Consider the following 16,438-nt stretch of genomic DNA (forward strand, 5'->3'; position numbering starts at 1 on the left):
AATTCCAGCACTTTGGGAGGTGGGTGGATCACTTGAGCCCAGGAGTTTGAGGTTACAGTGAGCTATGATTATGTCACTGCATTCGAGCCAGGACCACCACTGAATGAGACCCTGACTCTTAAAAAAAAAAAAAAAAAGACAAGGCACAGTGGCTCACATCTGTAATCCTAGCACTTCGAGAGGCCGAGGTGGGTGGATCACTTGAGGTCAAGAGTTCAAGACCAGCCTGGCCAACATGGTGAGACCCTGTCTCTACTAAAAATATAGAAGTTAGCAGGGCATGATGGTGCACGCCTGTAATCCCAGTTACTTGGGAGGCTGAGGCAGGAGAATTGCTCAAACCCCAGGAGGGGGAGGTTGCAGTGGACTGAGATCAAACCACTGCACTCAAGCCTGGGCAACAGAGCAAGACTCCGTCTCAAAAAAAAAAAAAAAATGGTAGTGTCAATTTTATATGGTTATTGTTGTCATTTTATTTCTTTTGTGATATGTAACAGGTAAGAGAGTTCTAATAATAGCTATTATTTATTAGAGTGCCTACTACTCTCATTTCTCACCAAAATTCTTAGAGAAAGCTTTGATTAGTCTCCCTCCTTTTATAAATGAGGAAACTGAGACTTAACTGCCCCAAGTTCCACACTCATGGGTGGCAGAGCCTGAATCGGAACCAGATCTGGCAGATTCCAAAGTTCATGCCCATTCTGATATGCTACCCTGACTTGAAGAATTGAAATTTATCCACATAACAGAAATTAAACATTTTAATTTTATTCTCCTGAATTTTACTTGATGCTTAAAATTGTATGTTAATAGATTTTCAATTAATAATCTATTGCCTTCTTTTTTTTCTCATGGAGCACTTTGGAAACACTGAGATATTTTATTTCTTCCCTTGAGACCACTTAGAAATGTATTTATTCAGTTTCTATAAGTGCTAAGAGGCCGACAAAGATAATCTGTGCCTTTTTGGCTTTGTGGTTTGATGCTTAAGCTATGACACATAGAAGTTTCACTAATGGAAATTGTTCCTTTCAAAAGTACTCATTCTTTATTTTTATTAAAAAAGTTAAAAATACTAAATAGCAAACTAAATATTTCTTTAATTCTTGGTAAAACATCTACTTAATTTAGTTGTTTAAAAATCTAACTATCAAGCCATTCACAGCTGCTTGAGAGCCCCCTTCCGCCACTCCATCCCCATGTCCCCCACCTCCTTCCTCCCAATTTGAAGTCCTTTACTGTGATGTGTATTTCAGTTTGAGACCTTCATGGAAAAATAACAAATGACATTCTTTCATCTTTGGTGTTCCCTAAAGAATTTTCTCCAAGTTTAGAGGGCCTCTTGTCATTCTTCTTGCTATTGGTTCTCGGTGGGTTCTAGGTTATCATAGCCATCAAACAGTCTTTACTGGCACTGTAGGGTATGTTGAAAATCCTTGTAAGCTGGGACCGCCCTCATTTTCCTCTTGAATGAAGAATGAACTGCAGACAGAGAAGATGCCCTTTCAATTCCACTGTCCCTCCAAGGCTATCTGTATGCTCTGTAGGTGTAGGAAGGGGAGGGAAGGGAGGAAATTGATTTTCCTTCTGCCTCTCCTGTTCTCTCCCCTAGCTGTTGCCCAGCAGCATCTTGACATGCTCAGTGACTTTCCTCTTTTTTTCCTTTTTCCTTTTTTTTTTTTTTTTTTGGTTTGCATATATCTTTTTTTCTCAAGCCATTTTGTTTTGCTTTTCTTTTCTTCCTCAAATATTTTTTAAAATTGCAAACCTACAGAGAATATGAAAGAATAGTACACAAACACCTGTATTCTATATCCGTTGCCTAGATTCACCAGCTGTTAACATTTGGCCATTCTTTCTCTCTCCCCGCACTGTCTCCATGCAAAAGTAAGCTGTACACATTATGGAATTAACCTCTATGTACTTTAGCATGCACCTTCTAAAAGAGGGATATTCTCTTATATAGCTAGGATACTAGATCACACTGAAGAAACTTGACATTGATAGCATAACATTATCTAGCATGTAGTCCATATTCAGAATTTCCCAGTTGTCCAAAATTGCCTTTTGTAACTATTCTTTCCTTCCCTTGAAAATAAGTCTTCTCTGACCCTCTTGTCCGCTCCAGTTCCTCTTGTCTCTTTCCTCCCCTTCAAGCTCACTCCTTAAGGGAGCATTCATACCGCTGTCTCCTACCTCCTCATCTATCCCAGCCCAGGGAAGATGGTCTGTCAGGTTCTTAAATGATCTCAAAGTCCAATGGAGCATCTTCAGTGCTGATTTTGCTCACTTCCTGGCAGTCCTTGGCACTCCTGCGCACTCCCTTCTTACCACTCATTGCCCTTGGCTTCAGGGGCAACACATTCTCCTGGTTTTTCTTTTGAGTCTCTGCTTGAACTGTTTATGTGGACTCCGCTTTCTCCTGGCTTTTAAGCGTTGGGGCTCCTCTGGGTTCCCCCTTGGCTCTCTGACCTTGTCACTCAAGCACTCTCCTTGGGGGCTTTATTGACTCCATGGTTTTGAGGTCAGTGTGTCAAAACTCCAAATTTTTATTTTCAACCCACATTATATACTCTAATCCCTGATTTATTGGAAATCATTTTAAATAAGTACTTTTCTTTGTAAAAGGATACCACTTTCTTCATCTGAAATCATGGTTCCTATAGATAACAATTCTTAGGTAATATTCACCTTTTGATACAATGATGTGTTGACCTGGAAGTTAGTCTAGGATTGGTACTACAAACACATTTAATGCCTGTGTAAAACTGGCAAAACAAACCCATCCCAACAACCTTTTTATTCTTTACACCAATTAAATACGTCATCTTTTTATTTGCCGTGTGATTAATTTACCTTTGCTTTAAAAATTTCAAGTATTTTGAGACTCTGATAGGGGCGTTTTAGATATCAGTTTTAGAATCATGAACCTTTAGCAGGCAGAAAAGCCAGGTATAGTAGCCATGTTGGTAATCCCAGCACTTTGGGAGGCTGAGGTGGGAGGATCACTTGAGGCTAGGAGTTTGAAACCAGTCTGGACAACATAGCAAGACCTCATCGATACAAAAAAAAAAAAAATAGTTGGACACTTAGACCTGTAGTCCCAGCTACACAGGAGGCTAAGGCAGGAGGATTGTTTGAGCCCAGGAGGTGGAGGCTGCAGTAAACCATGATCATACCACTGTACTCCAGCCTGGGCAACAGAGTAAGACCTTGTCTCAAAACAAAACAAAACAAACACACACACACACACACACACACACACACACACACACCACACCACACCACAAAACTCCAAGAGAGCAGAACCACCTCTTTGCTTAAATGACTTTTACTGGCTTCCAGCCTTACTAGGAAATTCACAAAGAAGCCAGCTTTCTAGTTAGGTCATGTTACTTATTAGAAAGTCTTGTTACAGAGAGACGTATTTCAACTAAGTTCAAGAAAGGACAATGCCTCAGCCCCATTTGCCAGTTATTTCCCATATTCAGAACACTTTACTTATATGATTATGGCTTCAGATTTTATTAGCTTTTAGCAGCTGCAAAAGACAAAAATTTAATGCTGATCATATTTGACCTTGGATGAACAAACGTGGCAATGTAACACAGATTAGTAATTAATAACAAGGGAGACATAAAACAGAATTGTAGTGAAGATAGTATTTCCTGAGTGAAGATTAAAAGTTATTATTTAATTATTGAATAGAACACATTTCCTATGAGAGAATATTTTAATAATTAAAAATGATAGGAATTCTTTTATATAGCAAATTCTTTTACATACTTAAGAATACAATAGTTTTTAAAAATTAATATCTTCATAATAATACTTCTTTTGGAAAATTGGCAAAACGTAATATGGTAGGGAGGTAACAGTTACTTGTAAACTATTGTTCTCTTGGTCTGAGTGTTATTGAGTTAGCCTGTTATTTTCATTTGGTATAGATGAAGTATCACATTTTCCTGAAGTAGTGGTATAGCCAAGGATTACCACTCTTTTTTTTTTTTTTTTAAACTTTTTTGACATAGGGTCTCACTCTGTTGCCCAGGCTGGAGTGCAGTGATGCCATCAAGGCTCACTGCAGCCTCAACTTCCTGGGCTCAAGTGATCCTCCCACCTCAACCTCCCAAGTAGCTGGGACTACAGGCTTGTGCCACCATGCCCAGTTAATTTTTAAAGTTTTTGTGGAGATGGGATTTCGCCATGTTGCCCAGGCTGGTCTTGAACTCCTAGGCTCAAGAGATCTGCCTGCCTCGGCCTCCCAAAGTGCTAGGATTTTAGACATGAGCCACTATACCTAGTCTAAGGATCACAACTCTTATGGAACCTTTCATAAGATGACTTTATGTAATCTTTGTGTTGTTCTATTGCCCTGTTGAATAAAATAGGGCTTTAAATGGGCCATTTAAAAATCCTAATCCTAATAAATGTAGAAGGAATGACTTCAAAAATCACTGTTTTGCAGCCACCATAGAAATAGTTGATTTAAGCCAAAATCATCAATGGATATTTTGGAGAACAGAATATATACACAGTCTCAAAGTGTGTTCCTGCAAACTGTTTATTAATTGTAAAGAGGAAAACACTTTACAGTAGAGAAGTTCACATGGACACCATCTTACCCAAGTGATCCAAGTTCCCATCAGCAATAATGAGACAGATGAGCACCACGTGCCTCCTGATGTCCTAATGCACTGAGAAAGACATACCACTTACCCTGCCAAAATAACAACCTGAATCTCATCACAAGGAAAGGGCAGACAGATTGAGGGATGTTTTACAATCAGCTGGCCTGTACTGTTTGAAAACTTCGGTGTCATTAAAGAGAAAGGCAGAGGAATTATTCTAGAATAAAGGAGACTGAAGAAATGAGTATGGTATATGTAGAGAGAGAGACTAATTATTAACAATTATACTATCGTTACTTTTTCATACATTTGAAAATATTATGGCCGGGCGCAGTGGCTCACGCCTGTATTCCCAACACTTTGGGAGGCTGAGGCAGGCAGATCACCTGAGGTCAGGAGTTTGAGACCAGGCTGGACAACATGGTGAAACCCCTTCTCTACTAAAAATATATAAATTAGCTGGGCATGGTGGCGTGTGCCTGTAATCCCAGCTACTCGGGAGGCTGAGGCAGGAGAATTGCTTAAACCAGGGAGATGGAGGTTGCAGTGAACTGAGATTGTGCCACTGCACTCCAACCTGGGTGCCAGAGTGAGACTCCATCTCAAAAAATAATAAGAAAAAATATTTCAAAATAAAAGGAAAAAATCCTAATCCTGTACATTCTAAGTTTACCAGGTTTGTAGTGGTGGCAACCTAGGCTTATGTCCTTTGGTAGTACCATTTTTTAGCTCTTTCTTGTTTTTGCTGTCTACCAACTTCATTCATTGAAGACTCTCTACCCGCTCTCAGCCTCATACTGGATATCTTCACTGTGCACTTGAATAAGCCCCAAACGCTATGGTGTCTGAGTTCCTTGATCTCAGCAACTCCCTCATCTCCTCAACTTTAGCTGCTCACTCCCATTTCCTGGCCCCTATGGTCAGCTGAAAAAGCCCTGCCTCTGGAATCTTCATAATTGTCATCCTGTTCTCTGATTGCTTGGTCTTCTTTGAAACCTCTGAGCCTTAGATACTTCCCATGTGTCTCTGTCTCCCAGCCCCTAATTTTGTATAGATTTTGGGCATACAAGTCCATTTTTGTTCTATGGATATACTGTGTAGTGGTGAAGTCTGAGCCAGCCCTCTCTTGTCTTTACTTTCTTCCCATCCATCTTTCCCCATCTTTTGTTGGCTGTCACTTGAACCAGTTAACAGATCGTATACCTTAGTCATATTTTAGGCAATTAAAAAAAATTAATATGTGAAATGTCAGTGTTCCCAAACCAATTGCTAACAAACTTTAGCTATAATTCCTTGATGGGAAAGCCAAAGATATTAGTAACTTGTATTTTTCTACAGGGATGATTTTGATTGACTGATTGATTTTCAAGTAGCCTTTAGTATTTGTCTTCTTTGACCAGAAGTTTCTGCCTTGAGTGTTCAGTTTTACATATCATATTGTGTCCTTGGATGGTTATTTTCGGCTTTTCTATGTACAGTGATAGGTGGGCTGCAGCTATGGCACTAAAAACACATAGATGGATGAATTAGAATATTTGGTAACTGGAAAGAATCGTAGAGATCACACAATCATTGTTTGCATGAGAAACTGGGGACTGCAAAAGTTGAGTGATTTGGCTGAGGTTACGTAGCTGGCAACTGGGTAAGTCAGGGCCCAAATGGAAGTATCCCAGTGACAAACTCAGAACTTATTTTTATTAACCCATGTGGATGGGGTTGGTGGGTCGGAGAGTGAATACATACAATGTAGACATGACCTGGAGTTCTCGCTCTTGTCTCACTAGAAGGCCAGAGGTTTCTGAGAATGATACAATTATGATCTCTTTGTCACTTAGTGAAAGTGATAGTTTTGTTTGAAATGTCTGGCATTGTTTGGAGACTGGACTTCATGCTTTACTTGCTTGTTTCAGAAAATTGTCTCCCAGGGACAAGGCCTTTGTGTTGTGGCCTTGCTCTGCAGGGATGTCAGAGTTTGTGGCTGAGTGAGCCTTATAAGGTCTTTGCCTTGCTTGCTGCCCAAGAAGCAGGCTTTGTGACCATCTCACATTCACTGGGCATGTGCTTTGAGCTGTTTTTCCAGTGAAATTAGAAGTCTCACTGGGACAGCCATACATTCTGCAGATGGCAAATATAGAATATCTGTAAACAAAAATAATAATGAAGACTGTGGTCCAAGGCCAGAGTTCAGCCATGCCCTCTCCTCATCATGCTTTGAGTAGCTGAGGTTATAGATGCTTCTCCTCTTTGCTTAAAACCTTTTGCCATTAGACGATTCATTCTCTTTCCAGTTCATTCGAATTCATTTTAATCAGCTGTGTTACACTTGTGCCTGGCTCTCTTCTTGCCTGGATGCCAGGCCCCTTAAAGGTACATTAAATATTCGCTAATCCTGCTGCTTCCTCAGGAGGCCTCTGCCAGAAGAATTTCAAAAGCAGAGTCTTTAAATACCTTATCATTCTGAATATGAAATGTCTTGTTTGAAGAACTATCTGTCAAATAAACTCCTATTTAAAAACCAAAACCAAACCAAACATAAAGACTCTACCAGTCAGCACAAAGAGAAATGTAAAACACAAAGTCTTAACTAAACAGTAATTTCATTCATTCAACAAATATTTATTAACCACCTGCTATGTTCCAGGGACTATTCCAGACTCAGGAAATACAACAGCTAAAATCCAGTTTTTATGGAGATTACATTCTAGTGGGAGGACACAGACAATGACAAAGAAGTAAATAGATACTATGTCACATGGTGATAAGGGCAATGGAGAAAAAATAAAGAGGTAGGCGAGGGGGACAGGGGAGACCATGTAAGAAGAGGTGGTCAGGAAAGGCCTTCCGCAAAGGTGATGTCTGAGCAAAAGCTGGCTCTAACCTCATGCATCCCAGTTGGCCAGGGTCTTCTTGCTCTAGGCTCTTGGGTTCTGAGATGGTAGCCTGTTTGTCCACAGTAATTTGTAAAATTTCTTTCTTTTTTTTTTTTTTTTTTAAGATGGAGTCTCACTCTGTCACCCAGGCTGGAGTGCAGTGACGTGATCTTGGCTCATTGCAACCTCTGCCTCCCAGGTTCAAGCGATTCACCTGCCTCAGTCTCCCAAGTAGCTGGGATTATAGGTGCCCACCACCACACCTGGCTCATCTTTGTATTTTTAGTAGAGATGAGGTTTTGCCGTGTTGGCCAGGCTGGTCTCAAACTCCTGATCTCAGGTAATCTACCCACCTTGGCCTCCTAAAGTGTTGGGATTACAGGTGTGAGCCACTGTGCCTGGCCATAATTTGTGAAATTTTAATGAAATATTCTATATAATTAGGAAGTCTTTGGGACACTAGAATTTGTTAGCCTGGAGAGAGAATTAAAAAAAAAATCTCACATTTATTGAGTGCTTCATATATGACAGGCAGTGTGCTAAACATTTTATATTAATCGACAAATATATTACTAATACCTATATCAACAGATTGCTAATACATTATTATTTATTATTACAACACCCCTAGAAAGTGTTCATTCATTCATTCAATCAATATATAATACATTTCTAAGCCTTGCTCCAAGTGCTGGGAATGCAGCAATGAACAAAATGAAGTTCCTATTCCCATGTAGCTTAGCTAATAGGGGAAGATGGACAATAAACCCATACACGTGTGACTGTAGAGAATGTCAGATGCTCAAAAGTGCTACAGAGAATAATAGAACAGGTAAAGGGGATAGGGAATGTGAGGTGGGGGAAGGTGTGGGAGGAGATACTATTCTATATACCTTTTTTTTTTTTTTTTTTTTGAGACAGAATCTCACTCTGTCACCAGGCTGGAGTGCAGTCATGCAATCTTGGCTCACTGCACCCTCCGCCTCCCAGGTTCAAGCGATTCTCATGCCTCATACCTCAGCCTCCCAAGTAGCTGGGATAGAGGCACGCACCACCATGCCTGGATAGTTTTTTGTATTTTTAGTAGAGACAGGGTTTTGCCATGTTGCCCAGGCTGGTCTTGAACTCCTGAGCTTAGGCAACCTGCCCGCCGCGGCCTACCAAAGTGCTAGGATTAAAGGTGTGAGCCACTGCGCCTGGCCCCATCTCATTTTCTATGGCTGATTCCAAATGCCATGTATAGCAAATCGAGGATGAGCCCAGGGTCTGGAATTACAGATATCTGGATTTGAGTCTCCATTCTCCCTCTGACAAGTGACATGACCCCAGACATGTTGTTTCTGAGCCTCAGTTTCCTTATCTGTAAAATTAAGGATAGTGACACTTGAGCGGATTATTGGGGGAGGACAAAATCAAATCAAGTTGAATTAGATGATCCACATAAAGCACCAGGCACAATGCCTGGCACAAAGCAATCACTCTGAATTCATTATCTGTCTTGCCCACTTACCCGCTACATGACTATTGAATTTCTTGCAAAATACCATGATAGTGATTGCCACCAGAGAAAAGAATCTATTAAAACAAAACAAAAAACCAACTTGGCAATAGAGAAACCACCTGCTGGACACAGAAAATTGGCCAGGTAACTTATTGAATCTATGCTCCTGCTTCCTTCTAGAAGCAAAAATAGAAGACCCTTGGTACACAAACTCCTCACTAGCTTTTATTTATTTATTTATTCTGCATGGAATCAATTTATTTATTCTGCATAGAATCAAAAAACAGGGAAGAGAAGCCCTGTTATCTAATGAAGCAGTAGGACCAGAAGTAGATCTAAACTGTCCAGTAAGTTCATAACTGGATGAGGCAGATCTTCAACAATCTGGGCAGGGTGGGGGGTTTTAGGGGCCAGCGACCCCCCTCAGGTAGTGTCTGTCATGCCTGGGGTCTACCCTTTGCTATTTTGGAGGTTTCTTCTCAGGGGAGGGTCCTCAGCTGGCTAGTGCTGTCCTGTGGTGGAGGAGCCTTAGGAATTAGGTGAGGTTTTGGAGGTCTGATGTTGGTATGCACAGCCTTGCTGGGCTCCTTCCCTCTCCTGGAGAGGTTTCTGTGGGAAATATATTCCCAAGGGACAACAGCAGGATGTGGATCAAAGCCTGCATTATCAACTGCTGCACAAGTAGCCCAAATCCCAACATAGAGCTCTAGTGAGGGCATGAGTTGCAGCCTGCAGGAAGTCAGAGGCTCGAGGTTTTAGCAGGACCTATTTTTCCCACCCCTCCAAGATGAACTCATCAGGCAGGGTCTAGTCAGGAGGCAGAAACCATAAGAGTGATTTGAACAGAGAGAATTGAATGTAAAGAATTACAGCAACTGCAGGGAAGTTACCACCCTAGAGCTGAGAGAACAAAGGGAATAGAGTGGAATTATTCCAGTTTAGAAACTTGCAGGAGGGTCCCACAGAACTGAAGCTCAGACCTTTGAGAAGTGGTACACTCAGCCAGTGCTGATGTCTCCAGGGCTGCCATGAGACTGGCTTTGCAAGTGCTGGATGAACTGCAAACTGGATCCAATGAGTGCTCCCTGGGTGAAGAGCAGTTGCTAGGTTACACTATCAGGAACAGGAAGCAGACAGGAAGGAGTGTGTCCCTTGTCCCTCCTCCAGCCTTGCAGTCTGCCTTTCCCACCCCTATTGGCAGAGCCTCACAGGGGGCAACTGACGAAGCTGAAATGGGGTCTGCAAAGTCCCAGCCTCAGCACCACTGTGCTGACTGGGGAAGGGTGGGGTTAGAGTTGAGACATGATAGCTTAATAAGTGGCATGTGTGCTCAGGTACAGGCATATGAGCATAGACAGAGACGGCTGCTTCCCACGCTGGGGTGGGGTGGGGCAGTTCCACTTCCTGACTTTGGAGTAGGAGAGGAAGTAGAAGACAGAGGGGACTGTGGATGTTTATAACCTCCTACAGCACAGCTTCCACACCCGCTAGTGGGACCCAATGAACGTACTGTATGTTAACCAAACAAAACAGCAGCTCCTCCCTTGGAGAATGGGGTGGGGATGGAAGCCAGGCAGAGATGGGAGGGGGCCTAGCTTGCCCCTTCCCCACATCAGGCAGTAGGAAAAGTGGTAGTAGATGTCAGGTGTCCAGCTAGTGCAAGCCACTTAGTAGGCATTCAAGAAATGGTGGCTGGCTGGCTGGTGGCTCACTCCTGTAATCCCAGCACTTTGGGAGGCTGAGGCAGGTGGATCACAAGGTCAGGAGTTCAAGATCAGCCTAGCCAAGATGGTGAAACCCCATCTCTACTAAAAATACAAAAATTAGCTGGGCGTGGTGGCAGTCACCTGTAGTCCCAGCTGCTTGGAAGGGTGAGGCAGAGAATTGCCTGAACCCAGGAGGTGGAGGTTGCAGTGAGCCGAGATCTCGCCACTGTACTCCAGCCTGGGTGACAGAGCCAGGCTCTGTCTCAAAAAAAAAGGAAAGAAAGAAAGAAATGGTGGCCATTATTATTCAAAGGAAAGAAAGTGTAAATAGATTAGGGAATGAAGTAACTGACTAGACTGGAGAGAGCCAGGGGACCTGAGTCCATACTAGGCAAGTGACTTGGAGCAAGAGACTCATCTTTCTGAACTCAGAATTTTCTTATGTGTAACATGGAGATAATGGCGCTTGTGAGGACCGAATGTCTTATAATAGACCCTTAACATATGATGGTTATTTTGTTCTATTATTAATTAGAGAAATAATAATATGCTCCATTATTTATTTATTTTGAGATGGAGTCTTGCTCTGTTTCCCAGGCTGGAGTGCAGTGGCATGATCTTGGCTTCCTGTAACTTCTGTCTCCTAGGTTCAAGTGATCCTTCCACCTCATTCTCCCAAGTAGCTGGGATTACAAGCATGTACCACCACACCTGGCTAATTTTTGTATTTTTAATAAAGATGGGTTTTCACCACGTTAGCCAGGCTGTTCTCAGACTCCTGACCCAAGTGATTTGCCCACCTCAGCCTCCCAAAGTGTTCAGATTACAGGCATGAGCCACCACACCTGGCCAAACTTGTTTATTTGGCCAGGTGCTAATACCAAACAGAAGAGACTTTAGTGATCATTTATTCCACAACATCATTGTGCAGATGAAGAAGCAGAGGCACAGAAACAGATCAGTAGTGCTCTATGGAGGTTAAGAGTTAGGGCTATGGAGTCAGTCAGACCAGGGTTTGAATCCTTACTGTCCATTTCCAGTTACCAGCTAAGTGAGCTTTAGTGAGTTCCTCAGTCTCTGTCAGCTTCGCAGTCCTGTGAGGACTGCAGGACTAATCAATGCCTGGCCTTTCATAAGTGCTCAGGAGGTGGCACTGGAAAGGCGCCATTGTGCTTGTGAGTATGAGAACCCCTGAGGCCAGAGGGTGATTCATCCTGATAGCGACTGTCCCACAGAACAGGCCTTTCAGGTGACCCTAGACCCTCCATAAGGATATTGTGAGAACACTTGAGATTTCAGCCATGCCACTGCCGGTTATTTGCTTTGCAAGGTTGAACATGTGTGTAGGGAAAAAACTCTCTCCTCTAACCATAATTTTCCTCCACTCTCACACCACAATGATCGTCAACAAAGAAGACTTCTGTGACCAAATATGTGGGGACTTTTCCCCACACACCAAGCAGCAGACACCAGCTGGGTGTCCTCTAGTTCAGTTTCTGACACTGTCTACCCAGAGATAGTGTCATATCCCACAGGTTGAGAGCTCAGTCCCCAAGACTGCCTACCCACCCCATCCCAACATCAGTTGCAAGCCCAGACCTCCAGAACTTCTGACCGACCAGCTTCAAGTTGGGGGTTCCCATGACCCCCCTTTAGGTTCCATTATTTTGCTAGAGCAGCTCACAAAACTCAAAGAACCACTTCCTTACCTGTACTGGTTTATTATAGAGGATATTGTAAAGGAAACAGATAAAGAGATGTATAGGGTGAGGCATGGGGGAAGGGGCACACCACTTTTCCGGAACCTCAAATGTTCAGCTATCTGGAAGCTCACTGAACCAAGTTCTCTTGGGTGTTTATGAAGGCTTCAAGACAACCGTATTTCTTCTCCTAGGGCATAGAGCCTTAAGCCCACAATCAGAAAGTCAGGGGAAGATTAGAGCCTTGGGGCAGGTGAAAAGGGAACAGGAGAAGGTCAGAGGCTACCCCTGAGGCCTAACATACTGGACATCATAATAAAAGACTGTATCAGGGCTATGGATGAAAACCACACACACATATGTATTAGTCTATATATCTTGTATTAGTTTGTTTTCATGCTGCTGATAAAGACATATCTGAGACTGGATAATTTATAAAGAAAAAGAGGTTTAATGGACTCATGGTTCCACGTGGCTGGGGAGGCCTCACAGTCATGGTGGAAGGCAAAAGGCATGTCTTACATGGTGGCAGACAAGAAAGTATGAGAGCCAAGTGAAAGGGGAAATCCCTTATAAAACCATCAGATCTCATGAGACTTACTTCCACAAGAACAGTATGGGAGAAACCGCCCCCAAAATCAGTTATCTCCCACTGGGTCCCTCCCACAACACGTGGGAATTATGGGGGCTACAATTCAAGATGAGATTTGGGTGGAGATACAGCCAAATCATATCATATGTATATCATAACACCACAACACATCACTCTATTTCTTTTTCCTGTGGTTTTCCCTGTAAGGCTCATGATGTGTGACCTTGGGTCTGTTTCCTGGGGTTTTCTGGAAGCTGAATAATGGAAAGAGTCCCTGGAACCCAGGAGCCTTGGGGAAGCTAATAAATCAGCCTTGTCAGATACCAGATCCTGGCATATTCTGTGTACTGCAGCAATACTAAACCAGGGGATGCTGGGACTGGAGGCTGGATCCGTGCTTTCAGAACTCAAATTGTTCCTGTTTTAGTCAACTCCTAATTTTTATGCACCAACTGGGAGAAATGATAACATGAATAAAAGGAGCCAGCTGGTGTTGATTGCTCTTCACTCTAAAACTCAAGGAGGCGTAAGAGACTGTATTTTAAATCTCATTATCTCTCACCTGATTTCTTTCTTCAATATGATGAAATTACAGGATGGTTCAAAGGCTACCTGCCTCAGGAGAGAGACAGTCTGCCTGGATACTCCACAAACAAGACAGTACTTCCAGTTACTATTTACTGAGCATGTGCTTTTTACCAGGCATTGGGCTAAACTATTCCCTTGTAACCTCTCATTTCATCCTCATAGAAACTCTATGGGGGGGGTGTTTTTTTATCCACCTGCATTTTATCAGTCGAATCTCAGGTGCAGAAGGTGGTGTGAATCATACTTCTCCGACAGCTCATTGTACTTTATCATCATCGGTCTGTGCAAGACCCATTCTTACGTTAATTAGTTTATTCCCTTTTATTCATGTACCCCATGCTCATTCACCTCCCTATAAATAAAATAACTGGTCCATTATGTGTAGTGTGCATCTTTCCCTCTGTATATGTTCTTATGAAATATATGTTGTGGTTTTGTGTGTATCAATATAGTTTGATTGATTAAGGTAGTATTTCATTATGCTTCTGACTTTTTAGTAACTGTTCCAATGGAAGTACTATGTTTTTAAGACCTGCTGGATAGGTTGCTATGGGTTTATTTCATCTATTCCTTCCAGTTGTGTTGTGCCACTCCGTGGCGTGTGCCCACCACAGGTACAGATTCTCTTTCCTCATGATGGGCAGCCAGACTCATTGGTATCAAACTTCCTACGGCCACAAAGAAGCAATTGCATCCCCATATGTCTCCTTGATGGACTGTGTGAATTGCTTTGGGGTATGTAGTGAAGAGTGAAATTACTACTTCATAGGGTATATATAGATTCATAGATTTACTATGCCTAAGTCATGCCAAAGGTAGGTGCTGTTATTATTTCCACTTTACAGATGAGGAAACTGAGGCTTTGAGAGTTTTAGTAACTTACCCAAAGTTACATAGACGGTAATTAGCAGAACTAGGATTCAAGTTCAGGCAGTCTTACTCCAAAACTTCTGTTCCTCATGGCTGTGCCATCATTATTCTCTGACTGTTTGAGATGTGAGGACATTTTGTAAAAAAACATAAAAGTCAATCTCATTGTTTGGTGTTCAATATTCTTAGAAACTAGGAATCCAGGTGGACTTTTTTTTTTTTTTCACTGAAGCACCTACTTCTCCCAATAGTTGCATAGTAACTTTTTTCTCTGACTTTTGTATTCTGTGGGTCTGCAGCACTAAGAGCTGTGTTGATCATCCAGAACTGGTTCCGAGGTTACAGAGCTCGACTGAAGGCCAGGCAACAGTATGCCCTCACCATCTTCCAGTCCATCGAATATGCTGATGAACAAGACCAAATACAGGTCTGTTTTGCAAACTTGTCTCTTCTGTTGGTAAAATGATTCTCTTTACCCCTTGTTATTGAAAGAATGAAAGTTTGGGTCCATTTTAAGCTGAGGAACCTTGGTGAAAGGCTTTAACGGAATATATCATGACATTGTCTTGGAACTAGTTATTAAGAGAGAGTATGCTTTGGGAAAAGTGTTTTTCAGTTTTGAAATTAACATTTTTGAGAGGGTTGCCCAATGTCTAGTTAACTAATAAAAATAGCCTTATTCTATTTTGGGGCACATGCCCTAATAGGAAATGAAGTTGTCATTTTATGAAAGAAAAAATACTTCAAGGAGTTAAAAAATGGCAGAATTTCCTAGGAACAAATCTCTGGAAGCTCTAGAAGAAAATATACATGGGTGAGGAAGGCCCTTTATTTTTATTTTTTTTATTTTGAGATGGAGTTTTGCTCTTGTAGCCCAGGCTGAAGTGCAATGGCATGATCTTGGCTCACTGCAACCTCCGCCTCCCAGGTTCAAGTGATTATCCTGCCTCAGCCTCCTGAGTAGCTGGGGTTACAGGTGCCTGTCACCACGCCCAGCTAATTTTTGTATTTTTAGTAGAGACGGGGTTTCACCGTGTTGACCAGAATGGTCTCGAACCCCTGACCTCAGGTGATCCACCCGCCTCGGCCTCCCAAAGTGCTGGGATTACAGGCATGAGCCACCACCACACCTGGCCGAGGAATGCCTTTTTAAATAATACATAAATCTAGTTTTAATGCTCATTAATTTTAAAAAAGTACTTTTAACAATAAAAAGATCTTAGATCTTAGAAAGATCTACAATATAGCTGCTAATGAAAAAATCAACTTGTAAAACAATATGTAGAGTTTATCCCATTTATGTGAAGGAACATGAAACATACAGGAAAAGTCTGGAAAAAGATACACAACAAATTGTTTACAGTAGTTCTGAGAACAAGAGTGGTATTGATGGGGGTGGGTTCAGATGTTAAGAGGGACTTCTCGTTTTTATTTGATATTGTTTGTAGTTTTTAGCAATCATACATCTATGTATCACATTATAATCTTTAAAAATAATTAAGAACATTCCAAAAAGAATTAAATTCTTGGATTTATTTTTGGCAGCTAGAAAAATGATATACTGTGATTCAATCAGACACTCCCTTTGTCTAGATTAGGAAGCTCAGCATAGGCGATCTTTTTAAGCACTGTAGAATACAGTGATAAATATAAAAGTAGAGTGAACCCCAAATTGGTGTGCTTTAGACACAAACGTTCCAGCACCAGTACGTCGTTTTCTATTGACTTTTTATTGAGATGTAATTCACATACCAAACAATTAAACCATTTAAAGTGTATAATTCAATGGTTTTTAGTATATGTACAGGGTTGTACAAACATCCCCACAATCAATTTTAGGACGTTTTCATTTTCCCCGTCCCAAACTCTATACCCATTAGCAGTCACTCCCCCATTTCCTTCCCCCAGTCCCTGGCAACCACTAATCTATTTTCTATCTCTATGGATTTGCCTATTCAGGCCATTTCATATAAATGGAAT

At 41.8% G+C, this 16,438-nt stretch overlaps 1 protein-coding gene across 1 annotated transcript in view; it reads left to right on the top strand.

Annotated features, from left to right (window-relative positions):
- Positions 1–16,438, top strand: part of PPEF1 (protein phosphatase with EF-hand domain 1) — a 123,175-nt gene that overhangs the window by 41,678 nt on the left and 65,059 nt on the right. Inside the window, exon 6 of the mRNA XM_032285842.1 lies at positions 14,758–14,885. Coding sequence (XP_032141733.1) covers positions 14,758–14,885 — 128 coding nt within the window. The remainder of the gene's footprint in view (positions 1–14,757; positions 14,886–16,438) is intronic.

This window comes from Sapajus apella, unplaced genomic scaffold, assembly GCF_009761245.1.
Source record: "Sapajus apella isolate SASKATOON/1434 unplaced genomic scaffold, GSC_monkey_1.0 scaffold17, whole genome shotgun sequence".
Lineage (NCBI taxonomy): Eukaryota > Metazoa > Chordata > Mammalia > Primates > Cebidae > Sapajus > Sapajus apella.